This window comes from Suncus etruscus, chromosome 15, assembly GCF_024139225.1.
Source record: "Suncus etruscus isolate mSunEtr1 chromosome 15, mSunEtr1.pri.cur, whole genome shotgun sequence".
NCBI classification, from domain to species: Eukaryota; Metazoa; Chordata; class Mammalia; order Eulipotyphla; family Soricidae; genus Suncus; species Suncus etruscus.
In genome coordinates, this window is record NC_064862.1 from 92296469 (window position 1) to 92320038 (window position 23570).

General features: G+C 58.8%; 1 protein-coding gene across 4 annotated transcripts in view; it reads left to right on the forward strand.

Moving 5' to 3' along the window:
- The first annotated feature begins 3914 nt into the window (after window positions 1-3914).
- The window catches only part of UNC13A (unc-13 homolog A), a 36670-nt gene continuing 17014 nt past the window's right edge, over window positions 3915-23570 (forward strand). For 2 of the 4 annotated variants that reach the window (XM_049787749.1, XM_049787750.1), the window contains exons 1-25: window positions 3915-4029; window positions 10564-10593; window positions 11017-11116; window positions 11383-11500; window positions 11816-11939; window positions 12570-12643; window positions 12965-13019; window positions 13689-13724; window positions 13889-14099; window positions 14391-14966; window positions 15274-15382; window positions 16163-16209; window positions 17229-17307; window positions 17427-17432; window positions 17756-17827; window positions 18008-18227; window positions 18506-18733; window positions 19721-19862; window positions 19982-20151; window positions 20984-21099; window positions 21704-21867; window positions 22192-22342; window positions 22514-22582; window positions 22730-22819; window positions 23261-23395. In XM_049787749.1, coding sequence (XP_049643706.1) covers window positions 4008-4029; window positions 10564-10593; window positions 11017-11116; window positions 11383-11500; window positions 11816-11939; window positions 12570-12643; window positions 12965-13019; window positions 13689-13724; window positions 13889-14099; window positions 14391-14966; window positions 15274-15382; window positions 16163-16209; window positions 17229-17307; window positions 17427-17432; window positions 17756-17827; window positions 18008-18227; window positions 18506-18733; window positions 19721-19862; window positions 19982-20151; window positions 20984-21099; window positions 21704-21867; window positions 22192-22342; window positions 22514-22582; window positions 22730-22819; window positions 23261-23395 — 3144 coding nt within the window. In that variant the 5' untranslated portion in view covers window positions 3915-4007. The remainder of the gene's footprint in view (window positions 4030-10563; window positions 10594-11016; window positions 11117-11382; window positions 11501-11815; window positions 11940-12569; window positions 12644-12964; window positions 13020-13688; window positions 13725-13888; window positions 14100-14390; window positions 14967-15273; window positions 15383-16162; window positions 16210-17228; window positions 17308-17426; window positions 17433-17755; window positions 17828-18007; window positions 18228-18505; window positions 18734-19720; window positions 19863-19981; window positions 20152-20983; window positions 21100-21703; window positions 21868-22191; window positions 22343-22513; window positions 22583-22729; window positions 22820-23260; window positions 23396-23570) is intronic. The other 2 variants (XM_049787752.1, XM_049787751.1) reach the window with 1 other exon arrangement.

Here is a 23570-nt window from a genome sequence, read left to right on the forward strand (position 1 = left end):
ACCAGGAGTAATTTCTGAGCACAGAGACAGGATGATACCTGAGAATCACCAGATGTGTGCCTTCTCCCTCTCCCCGAAGGAAAAAAAGACTGAGGAAAGTGTTTGGGCGCCGAAATAAACCAGGGCATATTCTGCATGCTTGAGCTCTGAGTCCTATTCCTGGCCTGGCCCCCAAGCAGTGATGGGCCAGACACAGCCAGAAATGGTCCCCCGAGCTCCCCAGAGAGAAGAAAAGGAGTCTCAAGCCAGTCCACCAACCCAGCTGGCGAAGACAATCCCACAGCAGCCCCAGAACATACTTTGTGGGCCCCCCCAATAGTGATTAAACAAATAAATAAAAAGAGAACAATGTAGGGCCAGAGTGATAGCACTTCAGGGAGCATATTTGCCCTGCACTGACCAACCTGGGTTCACTCCCTGGCATCCAGTGAGATCCCCAGAGCCTGCCAGGAGCGATTCTGAGCACAGAGCCAGAAGTAACCTTTGAGCTCTGCTGGGTGTGTCCCAAAAATCAAAACCATAACCACAAAGGAGAACAAAACTCAATCACAAGTACCATGAGCCAGTTCTGAGCATGTCATGCTCAGCCACCTTTGGCGGGGAAACTGAGGCCTACCAAGTGCACATTGCAGGCTAAATTGCTGAACCAAGTTGGGCACATGTAGGCAGCACCAGCAATCAAACTCAGGGTCACACATGCAAAGTAGAGTAATGCTTCCTTCCAGCCAGGGCCATCTCTGGGCCTCGTGGCTTTACCTCAGAAGCCCAAATCTTAGTGGTATCACTGCAATGGGGTGCAGAGAAAGGGGAAGAAGGCTCATGGAGAGTCCTGGCCTAAGGAAATGCTTCAGGAGTCACTGGACACCTTTAACAGTGGGGCGGATGGTGACTGGGGTCCTCCCAGACCAGAACTCAGACCGAACAGATGCAGGTCCAGGAACTGGTGAGAGTGACTCTGGCCTCCCTTTGGGCAGGGAAAGCCCAGAGTGTGTTTGTACAAAGAACCCTTCTGCTCAGCCCAAAGGAAAGTCTGTGGGGGGAGGAGGGAGTGAGAGTCCGGAGGGAGGACGCTGGCCTTGCATATGGCTTCCTGGACACCACATAGTTCCTGGAGCCCTGCGGAGTGAATCCTGAGCACAGAGCCAGGAGTAAGCCCTGAGCACAGCCGGGTGTGGTTCAGGAAAGTAAAAAAATGCCTGGAGCAATAGCACAGTGGGGAGGACCAGGAGTAACCTCTGAGCACAGCCAGATGTGGTCAAAACAAACAAGCAAAGGAACAAAAAGAATGAAGATAAAGAAACCACCAGCAGGGGCCGGAGAGATAGCATGGAGGTAAGGCGTTTACGTTTCATACAGGTCATCTGTTCGAATCCCGGTGTTCCATATGGTCCTCCGTGTCTGCCAGGAGCAATTTCTGAGCACGGAGCCAGGAAAAACCCCTGAGCACTGCCGGGTGAGACCCAAAAACCACCAAAAAAAAAAAAAAAAAAGAAAAGAAAAGAAAAGAAAAGAAACCACCAGCAAGGGTGCCCACTGGACAAACAGATTCAAAGTGCTCAGCAATGCTGTCCCACCTAGGTCAGGGGAAGATGTGGAAACTGGAGAGAGAACAGGGGAGGGAGCCACTGAGCAGGAGAGGCTCCACTTCCCCTCAGGGCCAAGAGAGTGCTATCCCCATGACAGCGCGCCCTCAGTATCTCTCATGTTGGGCAGGGTAGGCTGGTAGAGGTCTCAGCTCCAAGACTTTGTTCATTTACACTTGGTATTTGTTGAGTCACACAAGGCAGTGCCCAGAAGTTACTCCTGGCACGCTTGGGGGACCGTATGGGATGCCAGGATTGAAGCCCGGTCAGCTACCTGCTAGGAAAACTGCCCTCTGCGCTGTGCTATTGCTGTAGCTCCATCCGGCAGCGCTCAAGGGTTCTGGCTCTGCGCTCAGAAATCGCTCCTGGCAGGCTCTGGGGACCATGTGGGATGGTCAGCTGTGTACAGGGCAGACGCCTTACTGCTGTGCTAGCTCTCCAGCCCCTCTATTTTGATTTTTAGCTATGCCCAGTGGTGCTCAGGGCTGACTCTTTGCTCTTTGTTCAGGAATCCACCACTGTGCTATCTCTCCAGCCCCCTCTAGGGTCACTTTTTGTTTGTTTGTTTGGTTTTTGGTTTTTGGGCCACACCCGGCGTTGGTCAGGGGTTACTCCTGGCTGTCTGCTCAGAAATAGTTCCTGGCAGCCATGGGGGACCATATGGGACACCGGGACCAGCTGCTTGCAAGGCAAACACCACTGTGCTATCTCTCCGGGCCCTAGGGTCACTTTTAACTGGGCTCAGGAATCACTCCTGGCAGGTACTCCGGGGACCGAGTGAAGGGACTCGAGTGGTTGAACCTGGGTTGTGCGCATGCAAGGCCTACATGTCAGGGTTGAGAGTGGTTTTGCTGAAGACGATGCTCCACCTCACCCTGTCTTCCACAAAGGATCTGTACAGAAGCAGAATCTCTAACTACAGAAACCTGACCACGACAACTGTGGTGGTGAAGAGCTTTTCCTGGGACCACAGAGAAAGACTTTGGAGTTGGACAACTTAGTATGCCTGGAGTCTGGAGTTGGTCTTGTGCCAGGATACTTCATGGGGAAGGTCTCCCAGTTTTTAGGCCAAAGGTTTTTCCTTTCTATTTCTCATATCTATCTACCTATCTACCTATCTACCTACCTATCTATCTATCTATCTATCTATCTATCTATCTATCTATCTATCTATCTATATTGGTTTTGGGGCCACACCTGGTGATGCTCAGGGATAACTCCTGGCTATGCATTCAGAAATCGCTCCTGGCTTGGCGGACCATATGGGACGCCAGGGGATTGAACTTCAGTCCATCCTAGGCTACGCGCTCAAGGCAAATGCCTTATGGCCTGCACCACCGCTCTGGCCCCCTATTTCTCCTATATTTTGCTGTCCTTATGCAAACAACAATTGCCCTGCACATATCTTTTTTTTTTTTTTTTTTGGTTTTTGGGTCACACCCGGCTGTGCTCAGGAGTTACATCTGGCGGTCTGCTCAGAAATAGCTGCTGGCAGTCACAGGGGACCATATGGGACACTGGGATTCGAACCAACCACCTTTGGTCCTGGATCGGCTGCTTGCAAGGCAAACGCTGCTGTGCTATCTCCCCGGGCCCCGTGCACATATCTTTTTATTGTATTATTTTTGGTTTATGGGCCACACCAAAAAAGCGTCACACCCAGTGACGCTCAGGGGTTACTCCTGGCTATGCACTCAGAAATCACTCCTGGCTTGGGGGACCATATGGGATGCTGGGGATCCAACTGAGTCTGTCCTGCGTCAGCCACGTGCAAGGCAAACACCCTACTGCTTTGCTATCACTCTGTCCCACCCTTTTAAATCTCTTTTTTCAGAGGTCACACCCGGCGGAGCTCAGGGGTTACTCCTGGCTCTATGCTCAGAAATCGCTCCTGGCAGGCTCCGGGGACCATATGGGAAGCCGGGAATCGAACCACCAACCTTCTGCATGCAAGGAAAAGCCTTTCCTCCATGCTATCTCTCCAGCCCCATAAATCTTCTATTGTATTAATGACTTTATTGCAGATACAAGAATTTCCACAAATATACTTGCTATTGAAAAAAAAAAATAAGAGTTTGGCTTTGGGTTTGGCTTGGAGAGAGGATGGAGCAAGACCTCCTGGAGAGATCCTTAGAAGCTGGCCTGCGCCTAGAGTCCCAAGATCCCAGCCCCTGGGCGGCTCTGGGAGAGGCCTGGCCTGCCGGGCAGGGCAGAGGCGGGGAGCCCCGACTTTAAGGCACCCCCACCCCAGGCCCCGCCCCATCAGGCGCCCGGCCCTGCCCGCGCGTCATCAGCGCAGGAGCTGTTCGCGCGCCGGTGCTGGAGCGGGATGCGGGGAGGCCGGGCCGCGGCGTGAGCGCGAGGCAGGCGCGGGCAGCCCCGCCAGGCCCAGGCCCGGGTGCGGCGGCCACGGTCCCCCTCGCCATGTCGCTGCTGTGCGTGGGAGGTAGGAGGAGGCCGGGCCGGGTCGGGGCGCGCCGGAGACCCTGCGCCGGGGCGCACGGGCATGCGGCGGGGTCGGGGTGGGTGTCCCTTCGATGGACCATGCTGGGCAGACAGACGGACGGATGGACAGTCGTACACGGAAAGGACTTGGGCGGGCGGTTGGTTTCCAAGAACCCGGGTGGGTGGAATGGGGATGGAGACCCCCGTGGCTCGCGCTGGGCAGCTGGAGCGAATGGACCAGGGCGCACCTGCTTGGGGGGGACCCACCCCAGGCACCCCGGGGGGACCCACCCCAGGCACCCCGAGGCGCCTTGGGACCACCCAGCCGGGGTCGAGGCGATGCGGGGACTCGTCTCCAAGCCCTGAAGGCGGTTGCCGGGCTTGGGGTCTCCAGATCGGAGAGGGGCGCACTGATTTGGGGAGGCCCGGCCAGGGCGCAGGCCTTGGAGATGGGGAGGGGTCAGCTCCGGGAGCCACCCCGGGCGCACCCCGCAGCCCAGCAGAAGGTAGGGGAGCTGGTGCGTGCCCGTGCGGGTGTCTGCGAGTCGGGATCGGGTCGGGATCCGCCCCCGCCGCCACCCCCCGGGCCCCCCCAACCCCGCTCCATTCACAAACCGGCCCCGCCCGCTGCTTCCCAGGCGCTGGGCCCGTGGCGCAAACGCGGTTGGGGGGTTCTTAAAGGCGCCGCGTGCTTGGCCCAAGCAGTTCCCCGCTGTGAGGGGACGGTGGGAGCGAGCAGGGGGTCCCCAAGCTCCCTCATCCGCCCGTGGGAGTCCCCTTGTCTGAGTGTCATGGCACGTGGGAGAGCAGGGGAGAGGTTTGGGGGGACCTTGCCCAGCCCTCCCTGCCCCTGCTGGGTCCTGCCCACCTGACTGTGACTGTGATGAGGGCCTGAGAGGGGGTGGAGCACCTCGGTGGGAGGAGGTTGATGGGAGGATTGTGAGGTGATGGAGCAGGAGGATCTTGGCGTGAGGGGTGTTGTGGATGTGTGAGTGGGGGACAGAATCCCTTGGCTGGGCTGTCTCAGGAAAAGAATCTGGAGGAGGCCTGGAGGGGATGGGGGAGCACCCAAGGCGGCAGGAGGTGCTCAAACGCAAGTGCTCACTGAGCTGCTCACACCATTCAGCAACTCGTCCGGGTGCAGCCTGAGCCGAGCCCTGAGTTCACACGGTGTCTGTGGGTCCTGTGAGCGCACTTTGACAGGCCTGGGTTGCACATGTGTGTGATTCCGTGACCTCACACGCAGCCTCTGGTGCCACACAGTGACCCTTCTGCTGTGTCCTCACCCTCTGCAGCGGGACCCACGCACACATGTCAGAGGAGTGACGGGCACTCTGTGACCCTGCTGGAGCCCAAGATGGGAGACCATGTCCTCCTGTGTGTCTGGGGCACACATGTGTGTTTCCTGGGCTGAGGGTCCCCACAGATGTGGGTGACCATGCTCAGGTTTAGATGGAGAAAGTCCTGTCAATGGGAGGAGACGGCATCTATCTGCCCAGATGTTGCCTGAGCCGGGCCCCCCAATTCCCGAAAAACCCCACCAGGGAACATTTACCTGGGTGCAACCAACAGCAAGAAGCAGATGATGGGGCACTTGTGGCCACAGCTTCTACCTCTCCCTGTGTATTCCCCCTTTATTGGGGGGGTCACATCTTGCAGTGCTCAGGGCTGCTCCTGGCCCTGTGCTCAGGGACCCTATGGAATGCAGAGCATCTAACCAGGATCAGCCACAGACAATGCAAATGCTCTACCCACTGTGTTATCATTCTGGCCCCTGGAGCAGTCCTTTTTACAGACGGGGGAAACTGAGGTCTGGACACTTGAGGAGTGCAGGGTAGGTGCCCTGCTGCAGTCTACTGAGTGAGACTGTGAGTGCATGTGGGGGTGGAGTCTCTTCAAACCCCACTTCCTGTAGGACACTGGGTCACTTCCTGGAGCGGGCATGTCCCAATCCACCTTCTGCTCCTCCACACAGAGCGAAAAGGTGGCACATGAGGGAGTGTGACAGCACAGCAAAGGAGGGCATCTGCCTTGCACCTGGATGACCTGGGTTCGATCCCTGGCATTCCACAGGGTCCCCTGAGCATTGCCAGGAGTGATTCCTGAGTACAGAGACAGGAATCAGTCCAGAGCATCGCGGGGTGTGGTCCAAAAACCAAAACCAAATAAAGATGTCAGGACACCCCAAGTTGCCACGGCGTATCCCCTGTTCTGCTATCTCAGGGGTCATTTCTTTGTTGTTTCTTTTGGGGCTTCACCTAGTGACGCTCAGGGTTACTCCTGACTCTGTGCTCAGGGATCACTCCTGGCAGGCTCGGGGGACCCTATGGAATGCCGGGGATTGAACCTAGGTCAGCTGTGTGCAAGGCAAACGTCCTCTCCACTCTGCTCTCATTCCGGCCCTACAGGTCCTGTGTTTGAATCCATCACCCACGTACCCCACCTGCCGGTGTTCAGGCCTGACTCCTAGCTCAGTGCTCAGTGCTCCTGCTTGTTGGGGCTTGTATGGGGGCTCCTGTGTGGTGATGGAGATCCACGCAGAGTCAGCACCTACCAGGGAAGGAAGCGCCATCACTCCTGCACCGTCTCTCTGGCCATACGCAGCCTCGGTCCTTTCTGTGGTCACAGGGAGCCCTGAGAGTGCCCAATCCCTGGCCAGGGTGACCCTCCGGCCACTGTCCAACAAGGTCCCACTCACTCCAGGTCCACGCAGCCCCCCTCCCAGCTCCTGCAGGCCTGGCCTTGCATCTTTCTAGGCATTACTTGCTTTGTATTTTCAGGACACATCTGGAGTGCTCAAAGGTTCCTCCTGGCTTTGCACTCAGGGATCACTCCTGGCGGTGTTCTGGGGAACCATATGGGATGCAGGGGGTTGAACCTGGGTCAGGTGCCTGCAAGACAATAGCTTTTCCTGCTATGCTATTGCACCAGCCCCAAGTGCTAATTTGTCTCTTTTTTCTTTTCTTTTTCTTTCATCATCATCATTTGTTTTTTGGGCCACATCCAACAGCGCCCAGGTCTGATTTCTGGCTCTGTGCTTAGGAATTTTAGGAATTGGATAACTTGGGGCTGGAACGATAGCATAATGGTAGGGCATTTGCCTTACACACAGACCACCTGGGATGGACCTAGTTTTGATCCCCAGCATCCTAGATAATCCCCCGAGTACTGCTAAGAGTGATTTTTTTTTTTTGGCTTTTGGGTCACATCCAGTGGCGCTCAGGGGTCACTCCTGGCAGGCTTGGGGGACTATATGGGATTCTGGAATTTGAACCACCATCTGACCTGAATTGGCTGCGTGCAAGGCAAATGCCCTACCACTGTGCTATTTCTCCCCCCCCCCCCTGCCAGGAGTGATTTCTGAGCCTAGAGTCAGGAGTGACCCCTGAGAGCCGCTGGGTGTGACCCTAAAACCAAAAAGTAAATAAATAAATTGGATGACTCCTGGCAGACTCGGAGGATTCTATGCAATGCCGAAGTTCGATCCCGGATAGGCATGTGAAAGGCAAACCCCCTCCCCGCCATGCTTTTGTTCAGGCCTAGTCCCCGGTGCTACTTTCTGGCAAGTCCCTTGTGCCCTCAGTGCGCCCCCACCCCGACGCATACCCGTCTGGAGAAGGGCCACAGTGGGTGCGCCGCCGCCCGGACTGCAAAACCCTCAGGAACCCGCTTGTCCTTGGCACGGCTGGCTGGTGGGTGGAAGCGATTAGAACCGTCAGCCTGGGTGGAGGAGGGTAACAGGTGGCAGCGAGTTTATTAAGGGGATCTGGGCGCCCTGGAGGAGGGGCCGTGAGCTGTGGGCCCTGAGGAGAAGCTGTTTCTGCTGGAGCTGGAGCGGCTCTGAGCCCCAGAGACACTGTGAGATCTGGGCCAGCGAGTGGTCAGCACTGTGGACAGAGCCGGGCCGAGGTTGCTGGGAGGTGGCCAGTGAGTCTTCCCTTTTTGGGGGGCCACACCCAGCGGTGCTCTTGGGTTACTCCTGGCTCTGTGCTTATAAATTACTTCTGGCAGGCTCAGGGGACCCTATGGGATGCCGGGGATCGAACCTGGGTCAGGCGCGCACAAGGCAAACACTCTCCCCGCTGTGCTCTCACTCTGGCCCTGAGCCCCTCTTTTAAGGCAAGCCCATGCAACCTGCCTCCTAGTTATTTTTCCTGCATGGGGTTGACCAGATGTGCTCAGGATTTGCTCCTGGCTCTGCGCTCAGGGATCACTCCTGGCAGTGCTCAGAGGCCCCTTCGGGGTGCTGGGCAGGGGTCCTCAGAACCCTGTTCCTTCTTTTTCTCCCTGGGTGGCAGCAGTGCTTAATCTCCCCCAAATGCCAGAAGGCTCAAGGCCCACTTCCCAGAGCCCACGGCCAAGATGAGTCCGGGAGTGCACTGGGAGCACTGGGAGAAGCAGAGACACACCAGAGTCGGGCCTGGCTGCAGTTGGGTCTGCTGCACCGCCTGGTGTTCCCCCTCCCCAACCTCCAGCAAGGCCGAGGACCCCGCAGCAAGCCTGGTGGGTGGAGAATGGCACCGATCAGCACCCCCAGGCCCAGCCCCAGCCTCGGGCACTGCCAGGGAGTCCCCAGAAATAACCCGGGCGCAGCAGGTCGAGGCTTCCAACCAGTCCCCCGGGGTAACGGGGCGGAGAAAGGGAAATGACGCGCGAAACGCTGCGGAGAAACGGGGAGGGGGAAGGGACGCCCCAATTCCCAGACGCAGAAACCAGACCTGGAGCCGCCCACGTGACGCCCCGGGAGCCGCCGCGTTATAAATAGCCGCGCGTGTGACCCAGGCGGGGCGGGCAGCAGGAGGGGGTCAGGAGGGGCCGCGTCCAGGTCCACCACCCGGTTCTCTCGCTGCTGGGCAACCCCTTCCCCCGGCGCCTCCGTGCGCCCTAGCCCGGGTCCCCGCCCCCTGGCACCCTCTGCGCCCTGGTGGGCGATGGATGCGGGGGCTCCCTCCTGGCCGCCCGGGGAACCCCAGTTTGGGGCCTCGGGGTGGGCCGAGCCGGAGCCTCCTCTTCCCGTGGAGACCCCTCACTCCCTGGCTGGGTCCACCTCTGAATCTCCCTCATCCTCCTCCTCTCCATCCTTGGTGTACGCGTGGGTCCCTTGCGTGTAGGACCCTCCAGCTGTTCCCCAAATCCCTCCCTCGCCATCAGAGACCCCCGGGCACTCCCAGTCTCACTGCCCAGGGCCGCAGGGGACGAGATCCTTGGGGAGGTCGAGTTGGGGGAGACACCCCTGAGAGAGGGCCTTGCCTGCCCAGGGTCACACCCAGGCAGGCCCTGGAAGCTCACCACCCCGTTTGTGGGGAACCCCGGACGCCCTCTCCCCCAGGACCCCCCCCCAAAGACCCCACCACACCTCCGGTGAAGGAGTTTCAGGCTTCAGTGCTCTGCGCTTTGTCCCACGACCCAAACTCCAGTGTTTAGGAGAAACAGGGCCTGGGAAGATGTGTGAAAAGCGTGTGGGCCATGGTGTCAGGGTGTCAGGGAAACTGAGTCACACAGCAGTTTCTCCCCCCTTGGGTGGAATTGCAGTCACCTTCCCCAGGCTGTGGAGCTGTGGTGTGTGTGCCAAGCCTGGGCGGGGAGCACCGTCTCACTGACCTGAGGAGGAAGGCCTTGCAGGGGGGACTTTAGCGTTAGTCTTTCTTCTGTCTCCTCACCCTTCTGCAGCAGTCCTGCAGGGCTTCCTGAGGGAGGTGCCTCTCCCACCCAGCACCTTCTGTTGAAACTTGATTTATTGGGGATACAGGGTGGGGAGTCGGTGGGGGAGTGTGATGGGGAGAAGGAGGGGTGAAGACCTCTCCCCCATTCATGTTTCCTTCCAGGCTGAGATTTGTCTTCGCTTCCTTCTGAGTCTGATGGTCTCTTTTTTCTCTCCCTCATCCCTGCCTTCCTCCTCCTCCTCCTCCTCCTGTGTTCTTCTGTGTGTGTCTGTGTCTGTCTCTGACCTCTGTCCTCTCATCCCATTTTTGGTTTCCTTCTCTCTCTCTTCCTCATCCCTGCCACCTTCCTCCTCCTCCTCCTGTGTCTTCTTCTTCTTCTTCTTCTTCTTCTTCTTCTTCTTCTTCTTCTTCTTCTTCTTCTTCTTCTTCTTCTTCTTCTTCTTCTTCTTCTTCTTCTTCTCTTCTTCTTTTTCTTCTTTTTTTCTTTCTTTTTTTCTTCTTTTTTTCTTCTTCTTTTTCTTCTTTTCTTTTCTTCTCTTCTTCTTTTTCTTCTCTTCTTTTTCTTCTTTTTTCTCTTCTTTTTCTTCTTCTTTTTCTTCTCTTCTTCTCTTCTTTTTCTTCTTTTTTCTCTTCTTTTTCTTCTTCTTCTTCTTCTTTTCTTCTTCTTCTTCCTTCTTTTTCTTCTCTTCTTCTTCTTCTCTTCTTCTTTCTTCTTCTTCTTCTTCTTCTTCTTCTTCTTCTTCTTCTTCTTCTTCTTCTTCTTCTTCTTCTTCTTCTCCTCCTCCTCCTCCTCCTCCTCCTCCTCCTCCTCCTCTCCCCATCTCTCCCTGCCTCTCTGTCCCTCTCCCTTCCCTCTCCGTCTCTCTCCACAGTCAAAAAAGCCAAGTTTGACGGTGCCCAAGGTGAGTGACGGTTCTGCCTTTCCTGTGCTGTCAGTCAATCTGTCTGTCTCTCGGAGGGGACACGTAGAGAGGATCCGAGCAGCCCTGGGCACTTGGGTACTCTGTCTGCGGAGCTTAAATCTGGGGTGCTCACCCTGGCAAATCCTCACCAGGTGGCGGGGTTCCTTTGAGCCTGGGCCATTTTGGAGGGCTGTGGTGAACCCCAGAAACATCAGCGACAGCCACCCAGCTGACACTTCTCTGTCTCCTTGGCTGAACCTCAGGCCTTTGACCGGCCCAGATTCTCGACCCCATCAATTCCAGAATCCCCAGTGCTCAGAGGGACTGTGTGTGGGTGGGGTTGGCGCTGGCCAGAGAGAGATGTGAGCCGTGAGCCCCCTGCCCTCATCTCTACCTCGGCTGAACCCCTGGTCTCCCCGACAGAGAAATTCAACACATACGTGACGCTGAAGGTGCAGAATGTCAAAAGCACCACAGTCACTGTGCGCGGCAGCCAGCCCAGCTGGGAGCAGGACTTCATGTTGTGAGTCTCGGCCTGCCGCCCTCCAGCCCTCCCCGCTGCCAAACCCGCCCGCCCCCTCTCCCTGGGCCTCCCCTGCCGCCCGCTGCCCACCATCTGCGCGTTGGCAGCCCGGGATAATTTTAACCCTGCACCTCACATCCCCAAGTGACACCCCACGGCCTCAGCTGGAGTGGCCCCGAATAGCCTTGCCCACCCCACCCCCACGCCCCTCGGTTGCTCTGGACTCTGAGTCTCAGTCCCTGGCCCCTCCACTCCTCCCCACACAGCGAGATCAACCGGCTGGACCTAGGGCTCATGGTGGAGGTGTGGAACAAGGGGCTCATCTGGGACACCATGGTGGGCACCGTGTGGATCCCGCTGAGGACCATCCGCCAGTCCAATGAGGTGAGGAAGGGCTGGGCCCAGGGTTCGGGAGAAGCCCTCTGGGGCCGGAGCTTAGAGAAGAGAAAGAGGGACGTCCGGGTCGGTGTGGACATCGGTGGGGTACCGCCAACGTCTGGCCCCGCAGGGCTGCCAGGGGGCTGCCACTGCATCTGCATTCCGGCTGGGGAGAGGAAGGTGACGCCCTCCGGGTCTCTGAGTCCTCGCTCCACCTCGCCTCACTTCACAGGGCCGGGGTGCAGGAGGGGGTCAGGACAGGCGTCCTTGGACCTCTGGCCAGGGCCAGAGGCGCCTGAGGGCTCCCATCTGCCCCCTCAGGAGGGCCCGGGGGAGTGGCTGACGCTGGACTCGCAGGTCATCATGGCCGACAGCGAGATCTGCGGCACCAAGGGCCCCACCTTCCACCGCATCCTCCTGGACACGCGCTTCGAGCTGCCGCTGGGTGAGGAGCGTGGCCTGGCCGGGGTGGCCGGGGCGAGGGCGGCCCAGGGGATGCTCCTGGCCAGTGGGCGGGACCTTGCTGATGGAGGCTGGCGATTGGGCGGGGCCTGACGGGTGGGCGGGGCCTGGCCAGTCGCAGGCCTATGACTGTCCGCTAGCAATGGGGCAGGGGCTGGTGGTGGGTGTGTCTAATAATTGGGCGTGGCCGCACGAATGGGAGTGGTCTGGTTGGTGGGCGTGGCCTGGCGATTAGCAAGGTTGATGATGGCCTCTAGCAATGAAGCAGAGATGGGTGGTGGGCGTGGCCTGCATGTGGGTGTGGCCTGCCTTTGGGATGTTTCCTCTGAATGGGTCTGGCGATTGGGCAGGGCCTGTTGGTTGGGCGTGGCCTGCTTGTGGGCGGGGCCTTGGATTTCCCATCCAAAGACCCGGATCTGAAGGGTTCTGGGGCTCCTGGCCACTGGGAAAGGCAGGGAGACTGAACAAAGACGACAGGCAGAGACACCGAGACAGGCCTGTCTGTCTCTCGTGCGTGGAAACCCGGTTTTGCCTTCCCAGCCCCGGTGGGGACCCCTCAGTGGTGCAGGGGTGCAGGGCCACGGGGCTGGGTGCTTACGGCTGATCTCCACAGACATTCCCGAGGAGGAGGCGCGCTACTGGGCCAAGAAGCTGGAGCAGCTGAACGCCATGAGGGACCAGGACGAGGTGAGGCTAGGCCCTGTTCTTCCACCCGAGGTCCACTTCAGGGGTCTTGGGGTGTCAGGGCTGGGGAAGGAGGCTTCCCTCTGCTTTCAGTGGCCATTCCTCGCCGCCTCCACCTGCTCCTCCAGCCCACACCGGTGTCTTTCCCACTCTCTGTCTGTCGCTCTGTCTCTCACGGTCTCTGTCTCTTTCTCTTTCTGGGTCCCGGTGGGCCAGGGTCTAACTGGGGAGGTTTGGAGGAGAGGATTGGGGAGGAGGTTGAGAAGCCGGGTGGGAGGAGTCTGACCGGGTGGGAGAAAGTCCTTCCTGACTTTCCCACTTCAGTTCTCCCTTCACGATGAGCCCGACAAGCCCCTGGCGGTCCCCAGCAACCAGTGCTGTGAGTATCTGAAAATGCCCTGCATGGAGCTAGGCCTGCCTGTCCCGCTGTCCTGGACTCTCACTGTCTGAAGACCCCCGTTATCCTGTCTCCCACTGTTCTTTCATTCTTTTATTTAAGTTTATTTATGTATTTATTTATTTTAGCTTTCTGGTTTTATTGTTTTGGGGCCACACCCGGTGGTGCTTAGTGGCTACTCCTGGCTCTGCACTCAGGAATCAGTCCTGGCAGTGTTCTTCTGGGGACCCTCTGGGATGCCGGGGATCGAACCTGGGCTGACTGCATGCAAGGCAAATGCCCTACCTGCTGTGCTGTCGCTCCAGACCCCCTTACTCTCCCCAAAGCTCTGCATCCAGAGACTGGCAGTGTCTGGGCTATGGGTGCTTGTCCTGCACTGTTCTGGACTCCGTGCCCCACTGCACCCCTCCTGGAAGTGGGTGAACCCTCTCAGAGTGGGGTCCCGGGGATTCTGACAGAGCCCTGGAAGCAGCTTCAGCCTCAGGGAACAAATCCAAATTAGTGACGAGTACCCTGTGAGTGTGGCAGAGGCCAGGTGTCCCAGTGCCCCTGGGGTAGGAAGATGCTTCAGCAAGAGCCACATTTTGGGATGCAAGGAGGAGAACCCCTCATGGCAGTCTCTGTCGTCACCTCTGCCCTTTCTCTCTGTAGGTAACTGGAATTATTTTGGTTGGGGTGACCAGCAGAGTAAGTGCAAAGCTTGACATGAGGGGGGTGGGAGGAGGGGTTCCTGAGACCCTGTCGATTTTCACCTCCCATACCTGGAGAGCTCAACTTCTGCTAATGTGACCCGAGACCCTTCACTTCAGTCTGGATCCCCTCCTGACCCTCACTTCCCTCACCACCCCCAGACGAGGACCCCGACAGTGCCGTGGACGACCGGGACAGTGACTACCGCAGCGAGACAAGTGCCAGCATGCCACCGCCCTACTACACCACATCGCAGCCCAACGCCTCGGTGCACCAGTACGCTGTGCGCCCGCCGCCCCTGGGTGCCCGCGAGCCCTACAGCGACTCCCTGCACAGCTACGAGGAGGAGTTCTCAGAGCCTCGGGCCCTCAGGTAGCCCTGGACGCTGAGCTCTAGGGCTCACCATGCCTGGTGGTACTGGAGTTGGGGACCACAGAGGGGAACCTGGGGACAGAACTGGCAGTATTGCAAGGCAAACTCCCTCCCTGCTGTGGCCTCCAACCAAGGAGCCTAGATCTTAGCAAGTGGCGTTGGGGAAGGAGAGGAAGTGAGGAGCCCTGGAAGGTGCATCAGGAACGGATCGGGGAACTTGGAAGGGGCATGTGTGAGTGTGTGGAAGCGCAGTCCTGAGCCCCCTCCCATCGTCCTGCTGTCTCTCCACAGCCCCACGGGCAGCAGCCGCTATGCATCGTCCGGGGAACTGAGCCAGGGCAGCTCCCAGCTGAGCGAGGACTTCGACGAGCAGAGCCTGCAGGGCTCGGACCTGGAGGACGAGAGGGACGGCGACTCCTACCATTCCTGCCACAGCTCCGTGAGCTGCCACAAGGACTCGCCGCACTGGGACCAGGATGAGGAGCTGGACGACTACCTGGAGGAGGAGGAGCTTGAGGAGGAGGAGGAGCTGGAAGAGGAGGAGCTGGAGGAGGAGGAAGAGTTGGAGGAGGAAGAGCTGGAGGAAGAGGAGCTGGAGGAGGAGGAAGAGTTGGAGGAAGAAGAGTTGGAGGAGGAGGAGGAGGTGCCCGATGACATCAGGGCCTACGCCCAGGAGTTGGCGGCCGAGGAGCCGAAGGACTTCCAGCGCATCAGCCTCCCGCCGGCTGCCCCAGAAAAGGAAAAAGTCCCCACTGTGCCCCCTGAGACCCCTGAGGTGACCCCGAAGGCCCCCGAGCCCGCTGTGCCAGAGGAGGTGCCAGCAGATGAACGGGCAGCTGAGCCCGTGCCCCCCAAGGATGAGGAGAGGTGAGGGGTGCCATGGTCTTAGGGACCCCGCTGGAGATGGCTATCCGGAGAAGTTGTGGAGAGGTTTGGGAAGTGTCCGAGGGGTGGAAATGGCTCCAATGGTGGGTCCGGGCAGGTCCAGGGGGTGCCCAGGGGGCCAATCCTGGGGTGCAGTAAACAGTTGGGGAGACTGGGCTGCAAAGGGATGTGGGCCCAGGAAGGATACAAATGGAGCCAGAGGTGACAGGCAGGAAGGGGTGTGAGGGCGGGTGCTTGGGAAGCTGGATGCAGAGCTCGTCCCAGTCCTCACCCATTTGCCTTGTACCAGTTTCAGGCCCAAAGAGGACACGGAAGTCCCGGAGGGTCAGGACTCCATGTCCAGGGCAAAGGCCAACTGGCTGCGAGCTTTCAACAAGGTCCGGATGCAACTTCAAGAGGTGAGCAGGGGGCCGGTCCCCTCTTCCTTGTGGCCCCGCCCACACAAGTCTCTACCCAATCACCTGCTTCGATGCATGCCCCGCCCATAGACAGCCTGGTCACGCCCACAGCCACTTCTTGCATGGCCACGCCCATGTGTTATGTGGCCACGCCTACACGAGTCTCCACCCAATCACTTTGTTTCTCTACATGCTGGTCCCTTCCTGGACCCACCTTCTTTGGTGAATGCTCCACCCACAGACCTGGCCCTTTCATAGCCCTTCTCCGCCCCTTTTTCTCTGTGGCCCCACCCACATACAAATGCCCCACCCACACGCAGTTTCCATCCAATCACTTTGCCTTTGCACATCTGGATTCTTTTCTGGTCACACCCACTTCACCGTTTACTCCGCCCATAGATGACCTGACCACGCCCACATGCCATTCAGCCCTCTTTTTCCCATGGCCCCCTCACATGTTAGAGGACCACGCCCACACGTGTAATTGCCACCCAATCACTTTATTGCCCCACATCCTGGTCCTTTCCTGGCCCCGCCCACTTTGGTGCATGCTCTGCCCACAAACAGCATGGCCACAACAGTAGATAACTAAGTCCTTGTCTTCATCCTTCCATGGTCCCATTCGAGGATTGGGGAGGTTGATGGCTCAAGGGATTGAGAGCCAGTGAGCAGTTTTGGGGACACCGGGAGAGCTGAGAGCTGATCACGGGGGTCTCAGCCCAATGTGGGGCATGAGTTGGGGCAACCTGACCACTGACCCTCTGTCCGTCTGTCCCACAGGCCCGCGGAGAAGGAGACATGTCCAAGTCCCTTTGGTTCAAAGGCGGGTGAGTCCTGGCCCAGACTCAGGGTGAGGAGGGTAGCTTTGGCAGACACACACCCACACTTGCCCACACCCCCCAAATCGGTGCCTGGCGGAGGAGGGACTGTTTCCTGTCCCTCCTAGTGTCTGCGGGGCCCAGAGCAGACTCAGCTTCTGTTCTGCTTTCACGGTCCTCTACAAACCACTTCTGTCTAGCGGGGATCCTGTTTTCTGAGCTTCTCGTTTGGTTTGGTTTGGTTTGGGGGCCACACCCAGCAGCGCTCAGGGCTGATTCCTGGCTCTGTGTTCTGGGATCACTCCTGAGGGTGCTCAGAAGAACCTCTGGGATGCCAGAGATTGAACCCAGATTGACCACATAGAAAGCAAAAGCCTTCTCTCCTCACCGCGCTAGTTCTCTGGCCATTAGCTGTCCTAAGGGCTGAAGTTAAGGCGCTGGAATATCAGAGGGTTGTGGTCAACCACTGGAGAGAGATTGGAGGAAGCCAAAGGGTTGTTCCGGAGAGATACGGCAGTGGGGAAGGCACTTGTCTTGCATGCAGCAGGCCAGGGCTTAACCCCTGGCCCTGCATATGGTTTCCTGACATTCCCTGCACTCCTGGGTGATTCCTGAGAGCAGAACCCTGAGCACTGTCAGGTGTGACCCCCTAAAAAAAAGAGGGTTTCCCCGGAGCCCCAAATTTACAGATCTGTGAACCTTAGTTGGATTTGCTGTCCTGCAAGGCTCATTCAGCTCTGGGCTGCACTGTATGCTGGGAATTTCCTGGCCCTTATTACACCCAGTTCCTCTTCCTCTCCCCCTCCTCCTCCAAAGTCACCCCCACCTGAGAGGGGCTCACCCTTCTCTCCCTGACCTGCTGGAGCCCCTGTTCCTGCCAATACCCTGTTTCCTGAGGAGATGCCCTTCAGAGATGCTGGAGGGAGCGTCACTGGCCCCTTCATGCTTGGGTCAAGGGACTCCTGGCAGGGCTTTGGAGCTTTTTGGGGTGGGGGAGGAAACTGTCTCTTCCCCCATGTGTCCCACAGGCCTGGCGGCGGGCTCATCATCATCGACAGCATGCCCGACATCCGCAAGAGGAAGCCCATCCCGCTCGTGAGCGACTTGGTGAGCCAGCAGCCTGTGCCCAGCCTGGGCCACCGTCCCGGGCAGCCCTGGGGTCGAGACTGCCAGGTTCCAGAGGTAACAGTCTCTTTTCTGCCCTGCACGCTGCCTGGACACGTTAGGCCATGGTGAGTAATGGGCCTGACTTCTCCCCATATCCTCCCCAAAATCCCCCAACTAGGATCTTCCACTACCCCAAAGACCATGGCTTTGGTGGAGCCAAAATCTCAACAGGAGGGTCCTCATGGTTCATGGAATGCCGGGATGGGGGGCCTGGTAACTCTGGGACCTTGGACCCTGGCCAAGCAGGGCAGGAATGAGAGTGACCATGAGGGATCCCTCTCACCCGTACCCTCTCACTTCTCAACTCTTTGCCGGTTCCGCTGCCTGGCTGGGCCTGGCCTGACCATGTCCGTGTGCGGATCGGATGTGACACTACGTGGCCCCCCAGTCTCTGGTCCAGTCCCGTAAAGCTGGCATCACCTCTGCCTTGGCCTCCAGCACTTTGAACAACGAGGAGCTGGTACGTGATATCCTGACCCCGGCCCCTTTGGGTGAAGGTGGGTTAGTCGTGGGTTGAGGGCACCCTGCCCGGTGCCTGGCTCTAGACCCCCGAATCCCAGCGACTGAGCAGGGGAACTAGACATCCACGGGGGGAAGCTTCGTGCAGGCAGGCACCCACGCACCGCTCCCGTCCCCGCAGAAAAACCACGTTTACAAGAAGACCCTGCAAGCCTTAATCTACCCCATCTCGTGCACCACGCCGCACAACTTCGAGGTGTGGACGGCCACCACGCCCACCTACTGCTACGAGTGCGAGGGGCTGCTGTGGGGCATCGCGCGCCAGGGCATGCGCTGCACCGAATGCGGCGTCAAGTGCCACGAGAAGTGCCAGGACCTGCTCAATGCCGACTGCCTGCAGCGTGAGTGGCCCGGGCAGGGATGGGCGAGCCCCGGGGGCAAAGCCAGGTGCTCCTAGGCAAAGGAGCTGGGGCCCACTCCGTGGAAGGGGCAGGTGCTCGTTGGAGGAGGAGCCCCGAGGGGCTGGCACCCCAGGGAGATGCCGGGCCTGGGTTTGCAGCGCACGGCCGAGCCCAGTGGCTGGTTCAGGAGGTTTCCCCAGAAGGGGGGCCGGGTGCTGGGTGCCGGTGCCGACCCCGACCAGGGCTTCCGACCCTCCGTCCGTCCTTCCATCACTCAGGCGCGGCGGAGAAGAGCTCCAAGCACGGCGCCGAGGACCGCACGCAGAACATCATCATGGTGCTCAAGGACCGCATGAAGATCCGCGAGCGCAACAAACCCGAGATCTTCGAGCTCATCCAGGAGATCTTCGCCGTCACCAAGTCGGCGCACACGCAGCAGATGAAGGCGGTCAAGCAGAGCGTGCTGGACGGCACGTCCAAGTGGTCGGCCAAGATCAGCATCACGGGTGAGCGCGCGTCGGGATGGGCGTGGGGACCCCCGGAAGACGCTGGAGCAGGGTGGGGGGCTTGGCGACGTCTTCTGGGGCGAGAACTCCGAGGGCTGCAGGCAGAGCTTCCCCGGGCCCCAAGGGGCATCACACTCAAGGATACCCGCCTAGGACTGCCCCCGGCCCTTCCCACCCTGCCCTGGCCCAGGGCTCCCTGGATGTCCACTGGCAGGCCTCGGTTACCAGTGCCTGTGTCAGGGAGGCTGCCTCAGGACCCTGGACATCTTTCTGGTTTATTTATTCGTTTGTTTGTTATTTGTGGGCTACATCCTACAGTGCGCAGGGCTCACTCCTGACTCTGCCCTCAGAAATCACTTCTAGGGGCCGGGCGGTGGCGCTAAAGGTAAGGTGCCTGCCTTGCCTGCGCTAGCCTTGGACGGACCGCGGTTCGATCCCCCGGTGTCCCATATGGTCCCCCAAGCCAGGAGCAACTTCTGAGCACATAGCCAGGAGTAACCCCTGAGCATTACTGGGTGTGGCCCAAAAATAAAATAAAAAAAAAAAAAGAAATCACTTCTAGCAGGGTCGGAGGACTATGGGATGAGGGGATGGGACCTGGTAAGATGCATTCAGGCACATGCCCTCCCTGCTGTGCTATGGCTCCAACCCCTGTGAGGTTTATTTTATTTAACTTCCCTTTACTGGGATGTGACGGGGTCCCACACATGCTTGCTGGGGCATCTCAGCAGTTAGCCGTGGCCCTCACCAGTACACCCTCCTTTCATGGCAGTTGTGCTTACACCTGTTGACAGGTAGGGTCACACCTAGCTGTAGGGCTCACGTGCTGTCCTGGCTCCCTCGAAGCCTGAGCGAGAGGCACGTGGACAGCACCATGGATCTAACCCAGGGTCTCACACGTCCAAGGCTGCTGCTTTGCCACAGAGCTGGGCCTCTGGTGCGTCTCCGGCTGGCACAGCCATGTTGGTGTTTGTCCTGTGTCTCCAGTGGTATGTGCCCAGGGCCTGCAGGCTAAGGACAAGACGGGCTCCAGCGACCCGTATGTCACTGTCCAGGTGGGCAAGACGAAGAAACGGACGAAAACCATCTATGGGAACCTGAACCCCGTGTGGGAGGAGAATTTCCACTTGTAAGTGCCGTCCCCCCACCCCACTGAGGTTCCTTAGAGGGAGGCAACAAAGGCCCTGTGGCCCCTGACCCCTGACCTCTGACCCTTGGCTCCTGATCCCTGGCCCTTGCCACCCGCAGCGAGTGCCATAACTCCTCCGACCGCATCAAGGTGCGCGTCTGGGATGAGGACGATGACATTAAGTCACGGGTGAAGCAGAGGTTCAAGCGGGAGTCGGACGACTTCCTGGGCCAGACGATCATCGAGGTTCGCACACTCAGCGGCGAGATGGACGTGTGGTACAACCTGGGTGAGCGGGGCTGGGGGCGGGCATGGGGTACAGCCAGGCCAGGATGGGAGGCTGATAGGCTATACCCATGCCGATGAGGCCTGGTCTGACAAGGGAGGAAGGGAGGCACTGCCTAGCCTGATGGCAGAGGCCCATTCTTAGGGATAGAGGGAAGCTGTACCCAATCTGATGAGGGAGGTAGGGATGCCCAGCCTAGTCTGGGGGGAAGCCTGATCCAATGAGAGAGTCATGGTCTGCCATTCCCAATCTAATGGTCGAGGCTGAACCTGATGAGGAAGACAGGGTCTATCATTCCCAGTTTGATGAGTGCCGCCTAATCTGATGAGGGAGATAGGACCTCTGGACCCCAATCTGGGGTCTGCAAGAGGAAAGGTCTGAGTGTCCCAATCTTTTGGGAGAAGTCAGGGTCTATGGGCCCCAATCAGATGGCAGAGTAACTGTCTTTACCCCAACCTAGTGAAGGGGGCTGAGTCCTTGAGCCTAAGTGGAAGAAGTAGAAAAAACCCCAGTTGAAGAGGATTTTTCTCCAACTTCTGGGAACAGCTGGGAACTGTGGCTTGGGAAAGGGGAAATCTCAGCATTCCATTCTGATGGAGGAGGCAGGAAGCAGGGCCTGGCTCCTAGTCTGTGAAGGGAGGCACAGCCCAGGTACACTAAGACAATGAATTGATGCCAGGAGCTTGGTCCGAGGAGGGAGGCAAAGTTTGGTCCTGGGGGCTGAAACTCAGAGGGGCCCTGTCCAGGCGTCCAGAGCGGCCCACATCCCATGGGCAGGAACCAGCCCAGTTGTGCTGGAGCTCCTGCTGCCAACCTTCCCCCCACTCCTTCCCAGACAAGCGGACGGATAAGTCGGCTGTGTCGGGTGCCATCCGGCTGCACATCAGTGTGGAGATCAAGGGAGAGGAGAAGGTGGCACCGTACCACGTGCAGTATACTTGCCTGCATGAGGTGAGCCCCGGCTCAGCCCCCACACCTGCCATGGTCTTGCTCTCCCACCACCTCTGGGAAGTCCACCCTGACCTTCATTGCCTAGCACCGGGCTCTTCCATCTGTCCCAGCTTGACCCATACACAAGAGTTATTCAGATCTGCCTGAGAACGGGGCAGAGGGAGAGCACAGTAAGGCGGTACTTTCCTTGCACACAACCCACTTGGGTTTGGTCCCCAGCATCCCATACAGTCCCCTGAGCAACTTCAGGAGAAATTCCTCAGCACAGAGCTAGGAGGAACTCCTGAGCAATGCTGGGGGTGGCCCCAAAACAAACAAAAAACCTAAAATAGTGGAATGGGTGGATTATTAATTGTGAATTTGGGGCCAGTAGAATGAATGTCGAAGTAAGTGGGTGCATGGGTGGGTGGATGAATGGATGGGTACATGGATGGATGGATGGATGGATGGATGGGTTGGTAGATGATGGCTAGGTGGATGAATGGGTGGGTGGATGGATGAGTTGTAGGTGGGTGAGGACCGAGTTACCAAGTGGCTGTGAACGGGTGACTGAGTCAGTGCTCCCCCATACTCCAACACTCCCTGGCTCCTTCTGCGTCTGCAGAACCTGTTCCACTTCGTGACGGATGTGCAGAACAATGGGGCGGTGAAGATCCCAGATGCCAAGGGCGATGACGCCTGGAAGGTTTACTATGATGAGACAGCCCAGGAGGTGGTGGACGAGTTTGCCATGCGCTACGGCGTGGAGTCCATCTACCAAGCCATGACGTGAGGGTCAGGGTGGGGACAGGGCGGATGTGGACACATGGTGGGATGAGCAGGGAGGAAGTGGCTTCGATTGGACATCCTGGGGCCTCCCAGGGAGTGCAGGGAAGGTGGGGCAGAGAACCAGGGTGACTGGCAGAGATGGGAATGGGCCCCGGCATCCCATGGGGTTCCCCCAGCCCCCCTAGGAGTGATCTCTGAATGCAGAGTCAGGAGTAATCTAAGGGCATTGCCTGGTGTGGTTCCCTCCCACACACACACAAAAAAAGCCCAGGGTGGGGTTTGGGAAGGTGTGGTTGCATCCCCATCAGCGTCCCTGTCCCCCAGCCACTTTGCCTGCCTGTCGTCCAAGTACATGTGTCCTGGGGTGCCAGCCGTCATGAGCACGCTGCTGGCCAACATCAACGCCTACTACGCACACACCACCGCCTCCACCAATGTGTCCGCCTCTGACCGCTTCGCTGCCTCCAACTTTGGGGTCAGTCCTGGGGGAGGGGCAGCCTCTAGGAGGGACGGGAGGGGCTCTGGCGGCCCCACACTGCCACCCATCTCCAAATAAACCCCAACGCTCCGTCAACATCTGTGCGTGCCAGGCAAGGGGCTGCGTTCAGGGCTGCCGTGGTGCCACTGGGTCTCTCTTGTCCCCCAGAAAGAACGTTTTGTGAAGCTCCTCGACCAACTTCACAACTCCCTGCGCATCGACCTGTCCATGTACCGGGTGAGGCGCGGCACCCTGGGAGGCAGGGGCTGGGGTCCCAGGGCTGGCCGTGCACATGCCCGGTGCTCCCAGATCTCACTCCTGCCCTGGGGAGGATGGACTGCGAGGGTTTCCCCTAATCCTCGGCCTTGACCCCGTCCCCCACAGAACAACTTTCCAGCCAGCAGCCCTGAACGCCTGCAGGACCTCAAGTCCACTGTGGACCTGCTCACCAGCATCACCTTCTTCCGCATGAAGGTGGGGCCTGGGCCCAGCAGGTGTCTCCCCGGGATCTCTGTCGCCTGGCTCGGCCATCTGCACTGCACTGGAACCCAGCCATGACCCCTCTCCTGGCCACACCCATTGCCCTGCACCATGGCAAGCCACGTCCACCGCCCACTACCACGCCCTCTCTCATAGCCACGCCCACTCTGCCCTCCACTGGCCATGCCTACCTTACTGTCCACCGTCTAGTCACGCCCACCACACCCCTCCTGCCTAGCTACTCCCACCAATCCCCTGCCTGGCTACACACAAAATCTCTTTGCCCTCCCAGACAGCCACACCCACCACCCCATCTCAGGGTCCAGCCCCGCCGTCCAGCCACAGTCACGCCCACCACATCCCTCCTGCCCCTTCTCTGTCATCAGCCACGTCCCCTGCCACCCACCCTGCTGTGCCCCCTGCCCTCGCCTCCAGGTTCAGGAGCTGCAGAGCCCCCCGCGAGCCAGCCAGGTGGTGAAGGACTGCGTGAAGGCCTGCCTCAACTCCACCTACGAGTACATCTTCAACAACTGCCACGAGCTCTACAGCCGCGAGTACCAGACCGACCCGGTGAGGCCCGGTGGGGGCCCGGCGGGGGCTGCACGGCCGAGGTGCTGCCTGTGGGTTGGCCCGAGTGAGAACGAGCTTGGGTTCGGGCCTTTGACTAGCATGTTGGCTCCCGTGCTCAAAGCCAGTTGACTCTGATACAGCAGGGTCAGGCCAGGGGGAGCTGGCAGGGGTCCCC